Consider the following 16205-nt stretch of genomic DNA (forward strand, 5'->3'; position numbering starts at 1 on the left):
CAGAGCGCATATATTCATTGATTTCGTCCCCAGATCATTCAGGAAACAGCTGACTTCACAGCAGTTTCATTTTTCTGAGAACTTTCAACCTTTTCATCCTTTTCTAGAGACCCCGGATTCCGTTTGTGAAGGAATCGCGAAAGATGCTGCGGCTTGAGAGTCCAGACCGCCTGATTGCCTACCACGACCGTTTCGAAATAGTCATTGAGCGCAAGTGTATGCCGGATCGCGCTTTTAATCCACATGTGGTCGTGGACATTTGGATGCAGCTCGAACACGCGGTCGACTATGTCGTCATAGAGCATTCTATGCCCCTCCGCAGAAGCGATGAGTTCACCGAGGTATTGTGGCAAGTCGTTGATGAGGCGCTGAGAAATCTTGCTCTCCGTAAGCGGTGCTCGATGCCCTCCTTGCTCACTCTGAGCCATAGTAAGAGGCGTCTTGTACCGCAAGTCTGCACCGCCTAGTTTCTTCCTTTTCCGAGGTCCAAGTCCTTTCGCGCAAGGCAGGAGAAACCAAAGCGTACAAGAGCCGGCCTGCAGAACGTCCTGGCTTCGAAGCTGAACAGGTGCGCTATTCGGGCAAACGAACGATCCGTTCACTTCCATCCCGTTTTTCCCCTGAACAAATAGTTCGAAACTCTGCATATCTACGTTCAACGCGATTGTTGCGTGGATTCGGGACACTGCACGGTCCCGAGAGGGCAACCATAAGGTATACTCCGAAGCCAACCCAGCAGTTTTGTTGCTGCTTCGACCTATGGTCAAAGTAGGCTTGGTCATATAGTGACTTTGTGACTCGGTTATGATTTTCGCATAGAGTATAGCTGGAACTTTCGTCTCTGCTAAGTACGGCATTAGTGCCCTCGCGAACGCCAATGACTAAACGACAATTGGCACTGTATATCGCGGTTTCCATGAAAGTGCTCCAAAGCTGTCGCTTCGGCCAGTTGCGAAAACTTTTGTTGATTATCGTGCTCGCTATTTACATAAGAGCGTCCATAGGCCTCTTCCCTTACTCTGGAGAGCACAGACCTCCAAGATTCGGAGACTATGAAGCGCACCGTTACTGGAGCGCAGTGACGCTGCACATGCGGCCAGTTGCGAACTGGTATACGCATCCCGGTGACTACTGGGTTATAGACTACCCGCCCCTATCCGCTTATTTGGCTTTCGCTATTGGCATTTGCGCAAGACTTTTAGATTTTGAGGGCGCGGTGCAAGCCGACGCCTACGGTTACGAGAGCGAGTCGAGTCGTGCTTTCTTCCGGGGGACTGTGCTGCTTGTAGACTTGCTGTTCTTTTTCCCAGCAGCATATTTCGCGTCTGGTGGCGATCTCAACCGCTTTGCGTCCCTTACCCTGTTTCAGCCCTGCTGGATTTTGATCGATCATGCCCACTTTCACTACACATGTATCCAGCTAGGTTTCATCCTATGGATGATCGCGCGATATCGCACAATCAAGCTCACTATGATAGCGACAGCGGTGCTCTTCAAGCAGACATCCATCTACTTCCTGCCCGTCCCTGCAATGGACGCGCTGCGACAGGCATGGAGGCGAGCGTTCCCAGACAACGATGTCCTTTTTTCCGTTCTTGTTGCTCTTTTCATCCTGTACCCGTTCAAGTTGGACGCTTTGTTAAGGAGGGTGTTCCCATTTCATCGAGGCGTTTTCGAGGACAAGGTAGCAACGTTTTGGTGTACAATATCGCCGCTGCTGCGTCGAACTGGGCTCCTACGGAGCAGGTTTCTGCCCCCAGCCTGCGGGCTCATGACCCTAGTGGCAGTTATCCCGTTTCTTATGGGCTCACCGGGTCGTTGTATTACGGAAAGCGATCGTCTTCGGCTATGTATTCGACTCACAGGGTGCTCGCTTGCGTTCTATCTTTTCTCGTACCATGTTCATGAGAAGCATATTCTCCTACCACTTTTGCCGCTATCGTTATGTGCCCATGAGTATCCTGATATCATCATTTGGGCCACTTCCACGGCAGTATTCTCTCTCCTGCCTCTGTTTTTGCATGAAGGCTCAGCGATGGCGCTAGTAGCGCTGATAATTTGGACGTGTTTAGGAAGAGGTCGCCGTCCTTCTGTAGCCTGGATGCTTCTCGCCCTTCCTCTTGGAATACTTCTCGCTGTTGACGGGAATCCTTTTCGGGAACGTTATCCGTACTTGCTTCCTTACTTCGTTGCAATCTTCTGCTTCCTGAACTTTCTTATGCTCCTGCTTTGGTGTTACAAAGAGCACGCAAAGTTGTCGGGTTGCTCTTTCACTGTCGAGGGCGCTCGGAACTTGTTGTTTCGCTCCTTGAATTTTTCGAGGGCTCCGCCACAAAAACTCTCATAACGCTATGAGCCGGCACTACAGTGAGCGAGAAGCGTCGTTCCTGCCAAGTTTGGGGCGTAGGACACCATACCTCTTCCACCGCATCGTACAAGACGAGATTCTTGAGACCGTCGACGCAGTAAAGCCTTCCTCTCACGCGCTGGCGCTCGTCCTGGAGCAGCACTAGAAGTTCACGGTGAAGCAGTGACTCAAGGAACGCCCTTCCTTCGTTCGCATTGTGGACGCCCATGAGTTTGTAGACGTCTCACCTGTAAAGCGAGATGCAAGAGCCTACGCAGCTACCGCTCTCAAAGTGAAGCACATAGCTTGACGGCTAGCGCATTAAGATAACATTAATAGTTTGGATCTCTATTGTATGGGAACTCCGACCAGACGGAAGCTGCACACAAGCAGCAGCACACAGCCTGCCGTTCCTTGCACTCGAAAAAAACCTCATTTGTCTGCAGTGTTCCACGGGGGCGCCAGCCTCCCTCGTGGAGTGCGCACCATGGTGGCGTTCGCGAAAAACTTAATGTCCTCTTGTCTGAAGCCTGAAATCCCGTGTATTTATGGTGTATCAGTGCAAGTCTGAAAGGACATGCCCGTATACGCAAGCTCTGCCCGTGGTTAACGAGTGAAACTATGTTGTTTGACGCTTGCGATGGCATTGTTTAGCCTCCCTTTCACGGCCCGATCTAAGCGACTGTATCCCAAGCGCTCCAGCGAATGCCTCTGCTACGCCTGACAAACCGGGAAACCATGTCGTTAGATTGATCGAGCCTCCACATTCTCGGGTTTCATCATAAACTGGAACCGGTGGCTCGTAGGGACTCGTGTCAAGGTATTCATCCAGCCTTCACGCCGGGTGTTCATCTCCAAATGGAATTGGTTGAACGGAGGAGCGTCCGTGCTAAAGTCGGGATCTCCCAGTCGCTTTTATGTAGAGGAGTGAAATGCAGAACACGTATACAAGCACATTCCTCTCGGTCTTATTTATTTTTCCCATTGGTAGTCAACAAAATCACTGTTGCGTTTGTACTAGAGAAAGACTGCAGAAAGACCTGATGCCCTCATTGCTGGACATCGAACAAACCGGCTTTACCTCTACAAGCCAGTTATTTGATGCTAAGCATGTGGACCTACCGCCCTTCTCGTAGTCCTCATTCTGAGCACCGAGCACCAAAAGCAGTACTCATCAGTCGCTATCTACACGACTGTCTCCTCCTCAATCATTTCCACTCGATTCTTTTTCGAAGAAAGACTACTGAGGAACCCACAAAACGGTGATCACCCTTTTCGTCCATACGAAGGAGACAAAGAAACACGGACTGATAGCAATAAAATCGCGCTTCTAGAGGAGACCGTCGAGGTTTTTTGCAGTATGCTGTCGCTTTGCGAATGAAATGAGAACGTTCGTTACGGTACGGACGGTTGTTCGTCTCATTTGATGCGGCTTCATTCAGGAGAAATGCTAGACCTATTAATAGGTAATCAGAAGAGTGCAAGCGAATGCTATTAAAGCCGAGAGGAGCGAGAAGGACGATAACAGCTCTAATCGCGATTCAAACATATGGTTGCGTCCAAATTGTCCAATGGACATTATTGTGCAGCACCGTATCCTTCACTGAAGCACTCATCCAGTCTTTCTTCATACATTCTTGTGTCCTGCTATCAGACAGCATCGATTCCCTTGTCTTAAAAGAGGGCAATTGTACGCAGGCAGGATTCGCACTCAGCTGCTCTTCGTCCCAGCATATTATCCCTGGTTGTGTCATGTCGTCAGCATTAACCACCTTGTCAAACGACACTTCTACCCTACAGCTGCAGTAGACGAGTCAATCGCAACTGTTGCACCATTCTTCGAAGAGTCTTTGAAGGAGAATTTGTGTCCAGTGTTCATTTGTCCTGAACTGATTTGTGGCTCCTCTGCTTGTCGCCGGGAAAGAGCCGAAAGGCTCGCAAAGTTTCGATATCTTTCTCGCGATGTGGTAAGTGACGAAGATATTCCTGAAGATTGATAAGCTACAGCGTTGGACATGATGGAGTGCGCAATGCCCGTGCTCATACTCCTTCCAAAAGAGCATAGAACGTGTGAAGAAAATCTATTCTCTACGATTTTCATCGATGAGTTCAGGTTGACACACGCATTACGAGCGCGGATGCACGCTGAAACTGATACGGAAGTCGACAGTGCAACAGGAGCCGATACACGAGCTGTTGTATGGTAAACTGACCAACAGCGAGATTACGAAGCCATCAAAGGCAAGAGACTTGATATTACGTGATTTCAGTAGTAATTATGCGCACGAGCACCTTCTGCACAGAGACTTGAAAGCTCTGATCAAAATCCGGAAATGGTCCCGGCCTCCAGAGCGCCCAGTTCCTTTATGCCAAGCGAAATTTCGAGCAATTGTTTTTTGCACAGTGTGGTCACGAAGTTGAAACGAGAATGATTTGCCATTATAAGAGTCAATTGCAAAGAGAGAGGACGGTGGATTCTCGCACGGAGTGAGGTACTAGAATGGTACGGTCCACATTTCAAGGCTGGAGCGCTATTTATCCAACGCAAATGGCGTCGCTGGGCACTTAGCAGACGATAATGGTGTTCATTTGTTCGATATTACTGAGCATGCATATAGCTATCCCTGATTTGGCAAATTTTAATTACACTCATCGATTCTGCAGCCGAAACTCTACGACATCTGGCCTTCCCAAAGCGCGCGCGTCAGTCATATTATCGAAAAGACGCTGGTCTGCTACAATTTGGCTTGCTTGTTCTGCTCCCCGATCGAGACTCTTCGTAAGAGTTTGCTCGCAAATATCAACCGCTCTGGCTGTATCGAACGTCGCTTTGGTACAGGCGTCTATGATGTTGATGTCCGCAAGGCCCTGCTAAGCTAAAACCAAACGTTTCACGACGATCGAGGAAAGCTTTTCAAACGAAACGCTGCATATTCGTGGGAGAGTTTGTATCGAGATTAGGCGTATTGCACCGATCGAGCATCGAGAAATAGACGACGCCCTTTCAGAAAGACATCTGCTCTATATACCCCATCCAGATGGCCCGTATACTTCACACCTTGCTCTTGCATCTGTCGGCACTCGATTACAGTTTGCTATATTTTTCAGACCTGCAGCGTTCCCCAGTATGGATTTGGGATTCTAAACCAGGACCCGCACTTGAATTTGTTCATTTAGGCCAAGAATGAAGCATGCTATTTCGATATCTTCTGGTTACCAGCCGACAATGAGCTCGCAAGAGGACGACGGCCGCAACCAATGATCACATCAAGCAATACACTTATAGGCAATGATCCCCGTAAAGGCATCCCGTCGAGGTGTTCGATCGCCTCTCGTGCGAAACATATGCAGTTTATGAATGGCATAGTCGAATGTAGAATTTCAGTACAATGGGAATTGGTCGACATTGTCGGTAAACGCCGTGCCCGCAAGTCCGCCAAGTATCCGGAACGTGATCGAGAGAAAGCTTTTCCACGCGTTCGCTACTGTATCATTAAGCTCGATGGCAACACGTGATCCGAAACACTTTTCTTGTGCTTCCGGATGGTCCGGTCGGCTTCATGAATCCTGCATCCCTTAACCCAGCACGAGTGCATTGCGCACAGCAGACGCAGCATACGAAATTAGGCGCAATGCATTCATGATATCTGCGAAGGTCTTTCTGATCCTACTGGCAACTTACTCGCGCAGGCGAAGCCATGAGATCGCCAATAGGCCCAGATTGCGCTTGAAACCGACAAGAACAAAATTGAGAGGACGTCAAACACAAATGAAACGTTTGGGGACCGACTGTGCACAGGATGAACACACTGATCAAGGAGGCGTCCAGTGATGGAGTCAATCAGTCGTCGTGTTCTGATTCATGCGTTGCATTCGCCTCCTCTGGTCGATTTTCATACGTATGCGAGCCCAAATTCCTTTTTGTCATTTCCGAAACCTTCGGGCTGCGTTCTGGTGGGCTGGTGGATGAGGTTTGCAAGGGGCCCAGCGTTCTCAGGTGTGGAGACCTTGCTGAAATCCGGTACAGTAGCGTAGGATCCCTAGTCGGTATGAGTATGATCAAAATCACGCTTATAGCGCACATCTAGACATGCTTGCTTTGATCGCGCGCTCGAGAAGAACCAAGTGCGACTCTAGTACCCACCGTCTGTGCCCCCACAGCGCCGACAATGGCTCGGATGATTGACTGCGTTCGCCTATGATGATGCAGTAATCTGAGGTTTCCCTCAGGTGATAAACCGATAGTTGGAAGCCGCGTGAACCAGTGATGCTCCACATCCTATGTCCGAAATGATTCAAATTCATGCAATCATCATCTCGTGACGTGTATCGTGCGAAACGGTGCCGGGGAGCGCTCAGAACATCGAAAATTGTATCCGCAGCATACGCTGCAGATGCGAGAAAGAGGGGCCCTATCATATCACTTACGTTATTTTCACCGCTGTCCGTTGCAGCGCAATAGCTAGCCAATACTTTGGAATCGCTCTTTCGCAGGAGGAGCGCCCGTCTAACGTTTCGGTTACGAAACGTCTCGTCTATCCAGCTCGCGAAAATTGAGCTAATATCGTGCTTCCCCTCCGATGAGGCCTCTGACGAAGTTTTCGGCGCGTCTGCGATCGCGTCCCTACTTTCAGCGGAGACTTGCGAAACTGACAGACCGGTGCAGTGCGCTTTCGTTTCGCCCGGCAGCTCGTTCGCCGGCTCCTGCTGCGGTGCCTGAGGTGTGTCGTTACTTAGTGCTTCGAGATTTGCTGGTAGTCCACCACGGTTCTCAGTCCCAAAGTCCCTTTCAACGGCCAAGCAGGGAAAACAGGTCCTGAGTAACCGCGAAGTCATGCTGAGAACCCGCTGCCGACAGCGAACGCCTTTCAAAAGAAAAACGTTGCTGCCGGCGGTGGACAGGAGCAGCGAGGAAGCCGCCCTAGACAAGACGTCTCCAACTTACGTACAGACGCCTCCCAGTCTCTTTCGACCGGCCACCCACTACTGGTTCCAACTTTTTCTCATATAATCCTACCTTAAGCGGTTGTCCAACAAAATATTCTCTTGTCAACTCCGGAGGTCTTCTTTCCATCACCGCACATTTCCTTATATTGATAGCGGCGTTAAAGTTTCGATTCACAAACTGCATGCGTTTCTTGCCATTGGTAGTTGGACTCACTAGTGCAAGTAGTCCACGAACTTTCGTCCTCCTTTCCACTTGCTCTTTCGTCAGCGCTCCGAACATTTTTATATCCTCAGGGGTCTGCTGGCACTTTTCATCTCCAATCTCTGACGTTTACACCCCAATTGGTGGTGTGTATTGGTCGTTCGGAACTCATCTATCGGTATCGTGACGAAACGGTATGCGCACTCCTTGTACGCTCGTGTCGTTGGAGATGGCGCACACCTTTTTTTCGACGCCCAGCGCCTTGCTCCGTATGCCACTACGAGCCTCTGACTCTTGTGCTCCTTCAGGGCGCTCAACTGATTGAAAAAGTTCGCGAGCGCGCGCCGCTTCCCACAATACAGGTTCACACGCAGAGGAGCCCACCGGCGATTTGTATACTCTTTCCACAGCGCCTCCCAATGAGCAGCGCGAACTTCCATGAATTTCAGAAAAGTCTGAAAGTCCGCTCCGCGGCTCGTCACCTCGCTCATAGCTTCCAGGTGGTCCTTCATTCCTTCGTTCCACATCTCGATTTTCTTCCTCGCATTCATCATACCGGATTCTCGATAGTATCTCGCTCTCGAGAGCTTTAAAAGACGCATGTCTTTCTGACTTAAGTTGCCTTCAATGCCTCTTCCGCGCGCTTGGGTGCTGCGATGGCTATAATATTCGTGTTTCTGGGGTCCGCGCCAACGACAACGTCGTTCTCATGTACTTCTCGCGTCGCATGACCCGCCTCCTTCTCATCTTCATGCTTCGCCGCATCAACGACAAAGTCGGTCTCCTGCACCTCCTGCGTCGCAGGTTCCGCATCCTTCTTTTCTTCATGCTTCGCCGAGTGCGAAGCCGAAGACGGAACTGGACGATCCGCCTTCAAGAGCCGATAGTGTGCACATACGGGTACTCCATCGCTTTCGGTTATCCCCGTGAATATCTTTTTCTTGCCCTTATTGAGACGTTTGAAGTCGGATATAGTTTTCCAAGAAGTCTAGAGGTTTCCACCAATAGATGCCTCCCCGCTTACATCTAACTCCGAACTGATCTCCAGCATTACGTTGTGAATGTCGCTGGCGTCGATTGTCACAAAATGTGACTTGACGCCGCCGAGAGCAACGACGCTGAAGCGCCTCTCCGGAAACACAGCCATCCGTTTCGCCGACTCTCTATTTTCCCCCTACTCATCTGCAGTTCGGCCTTGCGTTCGAATTCTCGGTTCAGGAACACGAAATAGCGCAGGATGAGGGGATAATATCTTTTTCCATATCTGATACCTATTCTGCTGGGCTGACCAGCCCCAGGACCGCACGGTGCTCTTGAGCAGCCGCAGGGATCACAGAAGCTGCATTCGTGCTCTTGGTTGATGTCTTCTTGTCGACAAATTCGATCTCCTGTCCATTCTTACTATCGTTCGTGATGCTGGCAATGATGGTCCATCTCGCCCAGTGTGAGACGCCCAAGTAGAGAGCAAAATTGGAGCGTTTCATGAAGCGTTCCAGGTTCATGGCCATATGGGTCTTTAGGTTCGTGAGGGACTTGATCGCCCCGTATTCGTAAATACGCGAGTCACCCCTCTATCGAGTACCGTTGAAGCGGTAGTTGGAGTGATGTTCGTGGAGGGCATGTAATCGCTCATTTCTCATCGACATTTACCCTGTGCCAAATATTAGGTCACCAATAAAGGTCTTGTTGAAAAACTCTTCCGGAATCTCGAATATTTTGATGTGCGTGACGTCGCGATACATCTCCCTCGCCATATACATCAGTCCCAAAGAGGCGTAATTAACACTCCTGGAGTACGACTCCACACGGTTTCTGACGGCCTTTTGCGTCTCTTGCTCGTAGGGGTCCTTGATATGTCCAAGAAGACAGGCGTTCACTACCATCTCGTCGTACTCTCATCTTTCATGCAGCATGTGACATCGGACCTCCTGCATCTGCTTCTTCGTTTTCTCGTGTTCCTCTTTGCTCGGCGCGGTTTTTCTTTTTTTCCCGGCGGCCGGCAACATCGGCCCTTCAGGATCCCGACTTGCATGTGCGCTGCTTTCCTTTGGCGTTTTTATTTCGTCAAGATGATCGCACGTCTTCTTGCTCTTAGATGGGGCCTTCTCGGAGGGAGGGGGACTTTCGCAAGAAAAGCGACATGTGCCCCCATGTTTTAGCGTGTGCAGAACGCTCAGCGATTTACCCAGCGCAGTGTTCATCAAAATTCTCGATAGAAAACGCTCCTTAGATGCGGCCGAACCACGGCGTGTACGAAGTAATGAGAAGCAACCCTATCCCTACAGATTCGGCAAAGACTCGAACGCAAGGGGAACGGTAAAACATCACGTTGCCCGACAGAGGGATGTTTCCAGACGTCAGGGGAAGAGTCTGCAATGATTCGACGCAGTGGTCGGTACCGTTGTATGACCGCTATCTACGAGCGAAGCTGAGGCCACCAGATGAATCCACTCCACCCGTACCAGATGATATTCTCGTTCTCTTTGAGTTCGATCATACACACTATGGGCGCCCTGCTCCGCGAATACCCATGTACGCTCCGACAGTATCGTCCGAAGCAAGTCTCATTGACTAGAAAAACAAATCGATGCCCCTGCGCTTCAAACCGATCGCGACGATCCGAAGACGCTGTTGTTGCGATGTCGTTGGACGATGGCCGAGCGTGAAATTGGTATTCGTTTTTCCGACTGTATCGCAGTGATTTCAGGACCACACGAACAAGCTGGTGAGTAAGAGAGACACCCGTTGTGGCTTCTATCATCGCTTTTGCCTTCCACGCGGTGATGAATCGGTTGTTTTTTACCACGGACCCCAAGCACGCTTTGTGAATATCGGTTTTTTGATACGGAGCGGGTGTAGTGGTTTCTTTCGGTGTTCCTCAACCAGCTGAGTACTCTCGAAAGACTGACCTGAAGGAGGAATACATTACTTGCACGCTTCAGTCAAGGATATATATCCTACATGCAAATCGCCTATGTTCTATACGGTACATTGCAGAGTGATATCGATCTCCTCCTATACACTGCAGCAGGGGTGAAACGTAATTGAGTTGAAAGAGCGCAGCTGGGAACATCGACTGTGTCGCAGTTCGCGCGCCCTGTACCGCCATTGAAATCATCGCGATCGCCGCGCTAGCGCGGGACACCATCGATCCGATCCGCATGGCAGCTCGCGGGACGTCATCGATCCAACGGAAAACTATTTTTCGACGGACTGCTCGCATCATGAGGGTCTTTGAGAGCCTCAAATATTAGGCTGAAGTGAAGTTTCGCTAACAATTTGGGTCCTTGCTGCTTTAAGTTGAGGTGTTTTGGTTTAGTGAGCACCTCATCTTGGGACGAATTGGATGATCCCCCGAAAACTTCCAACCAGCGAAACTCGATCGAAGCCTCCGAGCTTCGGCCATAGAGCTGGACAACGTCACCGCACGCAGCTTGTGGAACGTCAGGGAGGTCAGGAGTGGAAACACGATCATTTGGGAGAGTCCACAGAAGGCCGGTCGGTTTGTTCCTGTGAAGCTTGCCGGACACTGAGCCTAGCCGGTTTCCCGAACAGCAGCAACAGCAGCAACAGCAGCAACAGCAGCAGCAGCAGCCTCTCTGAGCTCGAGGACCGTCCACAGTGTATTGGTGGCTACTCTAGTTCTAGTGGTGGGGCCGCAGAAGGAGTCGATCAATACGTATGGGAACTGCATGAGGGTTTCAATATGGGGACACCAACCCAAACAATACAGCGTCCTGCTGAGTGTCCTAGCTTCGGTTACGGTGCTTTTCGTTCCAGACGAGCAGACTCTGGAAGCGAGCCCCTTGCTAATGAACCACTCGAAACCATGCGGGACCTCTCCATTCATGATGCCGCGTCTCATGATACGCAAAAGCTGCCATCGATGAAGCACCGCGCTGGAGACGTGAGCTCAGTTACTGTTCCGTCAACGAATGCTAAATTTGCGGTAGCAGGGCATTCGGATGCACCGAAAATTTTCAGTTCTCCTGAGGCGGAAGCACGCCTACTGCCCTGTAGCTCATACGCAGACTCGGCTACAACGGGCTCTTCTTCATTGCATGAAGGCTTGGTTCAGCTTGATGTTGTCGATTATCGAATGCGCATAGTCTCGAAACAAATTTCGAGCAGCATGCCTGTCTACGAAACTAGGCAACTCTCAACGTCCCGCGCGAGTTCTCGGAACACGGCGGTGCTTGGACGTCTCTGGTCAGTCGCGTCACTTGGAGTCAACAGACCTAATGAGGACCGTTGGCACGTAGAACGCCAGCGTCTGATATGCGATTTCCAGTCATACGCGCCTTTCAAGCTTTCGCAAGCCAGTCTAAGATCTGAGGCGGGCACAAGCTCGGTCGCCGCTCTCAAAAGCGTGAAATGCAGCGGATCGGCTGTGGGTTTCACACGACCAGCAACTCCGCCTGGGAGTCACGATGTGGCAGAGTGTGAAGTCGCTGACTGCGACAGCGGTTTCGAATCTGATGACTCGTTTACGGTGGGCTTGTTTGATGGACACGAAGGAGCCACGTGCTGCGAGCTAGTTGGCGAACTGCTTCTAGAAACGATTCGAGACCGATGCACTAAGAATGGAAAATATACGACTATGCTCCAGGAGCTTGGAATTGAAGGCTTTGCAAGATGTCTGATAGAGACGTTTGAATTTGTCGACAAGAAGATCCTGGAGCTCCTCTGGGAACATCTAGAGCGAAGTGGCGACGGACATTTTGCAATAACAGGAGCCTGTTGCATAACAGCAACGCTGATGAATGGTGGAAGGGATCTCTTCGTTGCCTCGCTAGGAGACTGTGAGGCCTATTTGGGCCGTCGATGTTGCGCGGCTGCGGAGCTCCCGCATCCTCAAGAAGGAGCGAATAAGCGTATGGCTCGAAAAAATTTCGAAGCGATTCGGCTGTGTCGCTCACATAATCTTCGAATCAGCGAGAATTCGAAAGCTCTCATGGAGCGGTTTCCCAACGATCCCTCCGTAGTGCAGAAAATAGGCAATAATTTTTTCGTCAAAGGCAAGCTGCAGGTATCGCACGCCTTTGGAAATGGATACCTGAAAGAGCAAAGATTCAACGAGCGACTCTACCCTATTTTTAGGGCGAAGTCACCTTACTGTGGAGGATACGTGTCCGCAACTCCGCATGTTGAGCATGTGTCCTTGATGGATCGGGACGAATTTCTGATTTTAGGAACGGATGGATTCTGGGAGAACGCTGAACCAGAGGTAGTCGTCGAGCTTTTGGGTCACTTTTTTCACGATCGGGAGATTCTGGAGGGGAATCTAGACCAGATCTCAATAGATCCAAGAAGGGCAAGCGAGCTCTTGATGCAGTACGTGTGGCTTCGCCTCCACGACAGTATAGAACCCGCGAGCTTGCGTACAGCGGGCCAGACTGGTGGCAAAAGCAGTGGAAGCTGTGCTGCTGAGCCGCGCCCTCAGCTTCGTGACGACTGCTCAGTTCTGGTTTTATTCCTCCGTCCAACGGAGATCGGGGATGCAGAAGAAGCCATATCATACACAGGCAATATGGATTGTACAGATTTTTGTGAGCAACTAGATGGTGATACCAAGGAGCGCATTCAACGTCTGCGAGCATCGATTTCCGAATGGATGCGCACATATGGCGAGCATTCCGATGAAATATGAACATCAGCACAAACCTGAAGATGCAGCCAGTCGTGCATATTGTGAAGCGGTCTTCTCGTTCCTAGTTGTTACTGCAGGAGATTGCTTGTCCGGCTGATGCTGGGTCTCACGTATGTTAAGGGCGAGAGCAATCAAAGTGTAACCTCCGTCGAATGACAAAGGGAGCGCAACGATTGCACCTCTGTGGAACGCGGAACTCACTGCTCTCAACGCTTCGCAGAACGACGTGGGCCATCAGCTCGGTGCGCATGTTTGCTTTGCAGCTCTCGAGAATCAAATGAACTGCTGGCGTAGCGCAAAATAGTGCCCAATTCGCGCGCTAGTGCTTGCGTAAATTTACAAATCGTCGGGATAGAGAATTTCTCAAGTCGGCGTCAGAACAGCCCGTTCTGCCACAATCCTACACGGTGCAGCTCCACATAAAACCCTTTTCCCAACCGATCCACGAATCCGACAAGACTTTTGCTCACTTGTGGCGCAATTCTGCGAAACATGGACTGAGCAAAGGAGAAGAAGGAGCCTGTCGCTTATTCTCGTGTACAACTAACGTCTTTCGAATCAATTACGTTTCACCCCTGCTGCAGTGTATAGGAGGAGATCGATATCACTCTGCAATGTACCGTATAGAACATAGGCGATTTGCATGTAGGATATATATCCTTGACTGAAGCGTGCAAGTAATGTATTCCTCCTTCAGGTCAGTCTTTCGAGAGTACTCAGCTGGTTGAGGAACACCGAAAGAAACCACTACACCCGCTCCGTATCAAAAAACCGATATTCACAAAGCGTGCTTGGGGTCCGTGGTAAAAAACAACCGATTCATCACCGCGTGGAAGGCAAAAGCGATGATAGAAGCCACAACGGGTGTCTCTCTTACTCACCAGCTTGTTCGTGTGGTCCTGAAATCACTGCGATACAGTCGGAAAAACGAATACCAATTTCACGCTCGGCCATCGTCCAACGACATCGCAACAACAGCGTCTTCGGATCGTCGCGATCGGTTTGAAGCGCAGGGGCATCGATTTGTTTTTCTAGTCAATGAGACTTGCTTCGGACGATACTGTCGGAGCGTACATGGGTATTCGCGGAGCAGGGCGCCCATAGTGTGTATGATCGAACTCAAAGAGAACGAGAATATCATCTGGTACGGGTGGAGTGGATTCATCTGGTGGCCTCAGCTTCGCTCGTAGATAGCGGTCATACAACGGTACCGACCACTGCGTCGAATCATTGCAGACTCTTCCCCTGACGTCTGGAAACATCCCTCTGTCGGGCAACGTGATGTTTTACCGTTCCCCTTGCGTTCGAGTCTTTGCCGAATCTGTAGGGATAGGGTTGCTTCTCATTACTTCGTACACGCCGTGGTTCGGCCGCATCTAAGGAGCGTTTTCTATCGAGAATTTTGATGAACACTGCGCTGGGTAAATCGCTGAGCGTTCTGCACACGCTAAAACATGGGGGCACATGTCGCTTTTCTTGCGAAAGTCCCCCTCCCTCCGAGAAGGCCCCATCTAAGAGCAAGAAGACGTGCGATCATCTTGACGAAATAAAAACGCCAAAGGAAAGCAGCGCACATGCAAGTCGGGATCCTGAAGGGCCGATGTTGCCGGCCGCCGGGAAAAAAAGAAAAACCGCGCCGAGCAAAGAGGAACACGAGAAAACGAAGAAGCAGATGCAGGAGGTCCGATGTCACATGCTGCATGAAAGATGAGAGTACGACGAGATGGTAGTGAACGCCTGTCTTCTTGGACATATCAAGGACCCCTACGAGCAAGAGACGCAAAAGGCCGTCAGAAACCGTGTGGAGTCGTACTCCAGGAGTGTTAATTACGCCTCTTTGGGACTGATGTATATGGCGAGGGAGATGTATCGCGACGTCACGCACATCAAAATATTCGAGATTCCGGAAGAGTTTTTCAACAAGACCTTTATTGGTGACCTAATATTTGGCACAGGGTAAATGTCGATGAGAAATGAGCGATTACATGCCCTCCACGAACATCACTCCAACTACCGCTTCAACGGTACTCGATAGAGGGGTGACTCGCGTATTTGCGAATACGGGGCGATCAAGTCCCTCACGAACCTAAAGACCCATATGGCCATGAACCTGGAACGCTTCATGAAACGCTCCAATTTTGCTCTCTACTTGGGCGTCTCACACTGGGCGAGATGGACCATCATTGCCAGCATCACGAACGATAGTAAGAATGGACAGGAGATCGAATTTGTCGACAAGAAGACATCAACCAAGAGCACGAATGCAGCTTCTGTGATCCCTGCGGCTGCTCAAGAGCACCGTGCGGTCCTGGGGCTGGTCAGCCCAGCAGAATAGGTATCAGATATGGAAAAAGATATTATCCCCTCATCCTGCGCTATTTCGTGTTCCTGAACCGAGAATTCGAACGCAAGGCCGAACTGCAGATGAGTAGGGGGAAAATAGAGAGTCGGCGAAACGGATGGCTGTGTTTCCGGAGAGGCGCTTCAGCGTCGTTGCTCTCGGCGGCGTCAAGTCACATTTTGTGACAATCGACGCCAGCGACATTCACAACGTAATGCTGGAGATCAGTTCGGAGTTAGATGTAAGCGGGGAGGCATCTATTGGTGGAAACCTCTAGACTTCTTGGAAAACTATATCCGACTTCAAACGTCTCAATAAGGGCAAGAAAAAGATATTCACGGGGATAACCGAAAGCGATGGAGTACCCGTATGTGCACACTATCGGCTCTTGAAGGCGGATCGTCCAGTTCCGTCTTCGGCTTCGCACTCGGCGAAGCATGAAGAAAAGAAGGATGCGGAACCTGCGACGCAGGAGGTGCAGGAGACCGACTTTGTCGTTGATGCGGCGAAGCATGAAGATGAGAAGGAGGCGGGTCATGCGACGCGAGAAGTACATGAGAACGACGTTGTCGTTGGCGCGGACCCCAGAAACACGAATATTATAGCCATCGCAGCACCCAAGCGCGCGGAAGAGGCATTGAAGGCAACTTAAGTCAGAAAGACATGCGTCTTTTAAAGCTCTCGAGAGCGAGATACTATCGAGAATCCGGTATGATGA

The 16205-nt window shown here is 50.5% G+C and overlaps 4 protein-coding genes and 1 non-coding gene across 5 annotated transcripts, besides 2 other annotated features; 2 read left to right on the forward strand and 3 right to left on the reverse strand.

Moving 5' to 3' along the window:
- Positions 1-38: 38 nt before the first annotated feature.
- On the reverse strand, positions 39-857 carry CYME_CMH027C (similar to transcriptional activator FHA1; the record flags this gene model as incomplete). Its single annotated transcript, XM_005535961.1, has 1 exon — positions 39-857. The coding sequence occupies one exon, from the start codon at positions 855-857 to the stop codon at positions 39-41; it is 819 nt and encodes a 272-aa protein (XP_005536018.1).
- Positions 858-916: 59 nt separating this feature from the next.
- On the forward strand, positions 917-2347 carry CYME_CMH028C (probable alpha-1,3-glucosyltransferase ALG6; the record flags this gene model as incomplete). The annotated part of the gene is made up of 1 exon (XM_005535962.1): positions 917-2347. One exon carries the CDS (start codon positions 917-919, stop codon positions 2345-2347), a length of 1431 nt encoding a protein of 476 aa, XP_005536019.1.
- Positions 1179-2769, reverse strand: CYME_CMH029T. Its single transcript, XR_002461294.1, has one exon. It is a non-coding gene; the product is annotated as a hypothetical transcript (transcript).
- A 3649-nt stretch (positions 2770-6418) lies between these two features.
- Positions 6419-7183, reverse strand: CYME_CMH030C (hypothetical protein; the record flags this gene model as incomplete). Its single annotated transcript, XM_005535963.1, has 1 exon — positions 6419-7183. One exon carries the CDS (start codon positions 7181-7183, stop codon positions 6419-6421), a length of 765 nt encoding a protein of 254 aa, XP_005536020.1.
- A 15-nt stretch (positions 7184-7198) lies between these two features.
- Positions 7199-9477: a sequence feature (repetitive element).
- Positions 9478-10842: 1365 nt separating this feature from the next.
- On the forward strand, positions 10843-13146 carry CYME_CMH032C (similar to protein phosphatase 2C; the record flags this gene model as incomplete). Its single annotated transcript, XM_005535964.1, has 1 exon — positions 10843-13146. The coding sequence occupies one exon, from the start codon at positions 10843-10845 to the stop codon at positions 13144-13146; it is 2304 nt and encodes a 767-aa protein (XP_005536021.1).
- Positions 13147-15496: 2350 nt separating this feature from the next.
- Positions 15497-16205: part of a sequence feature (repetitive element) that runs on past the window's edge.

This window comes from Cyanidioschyzon merolae, chromosome 8 (assembly GCF_000091205.1).
Source record: "Cyanidioschyzon merolae strain 10D DNA, chromosome 8, complete genome".
Lineage (NCBI taxonomy): Eukaryota > Rhodophyta > Bangiophyceae > Cyanidiales > Cyanidiaceae > Cyanidioschyzon > Cyanidioschyzon merolae.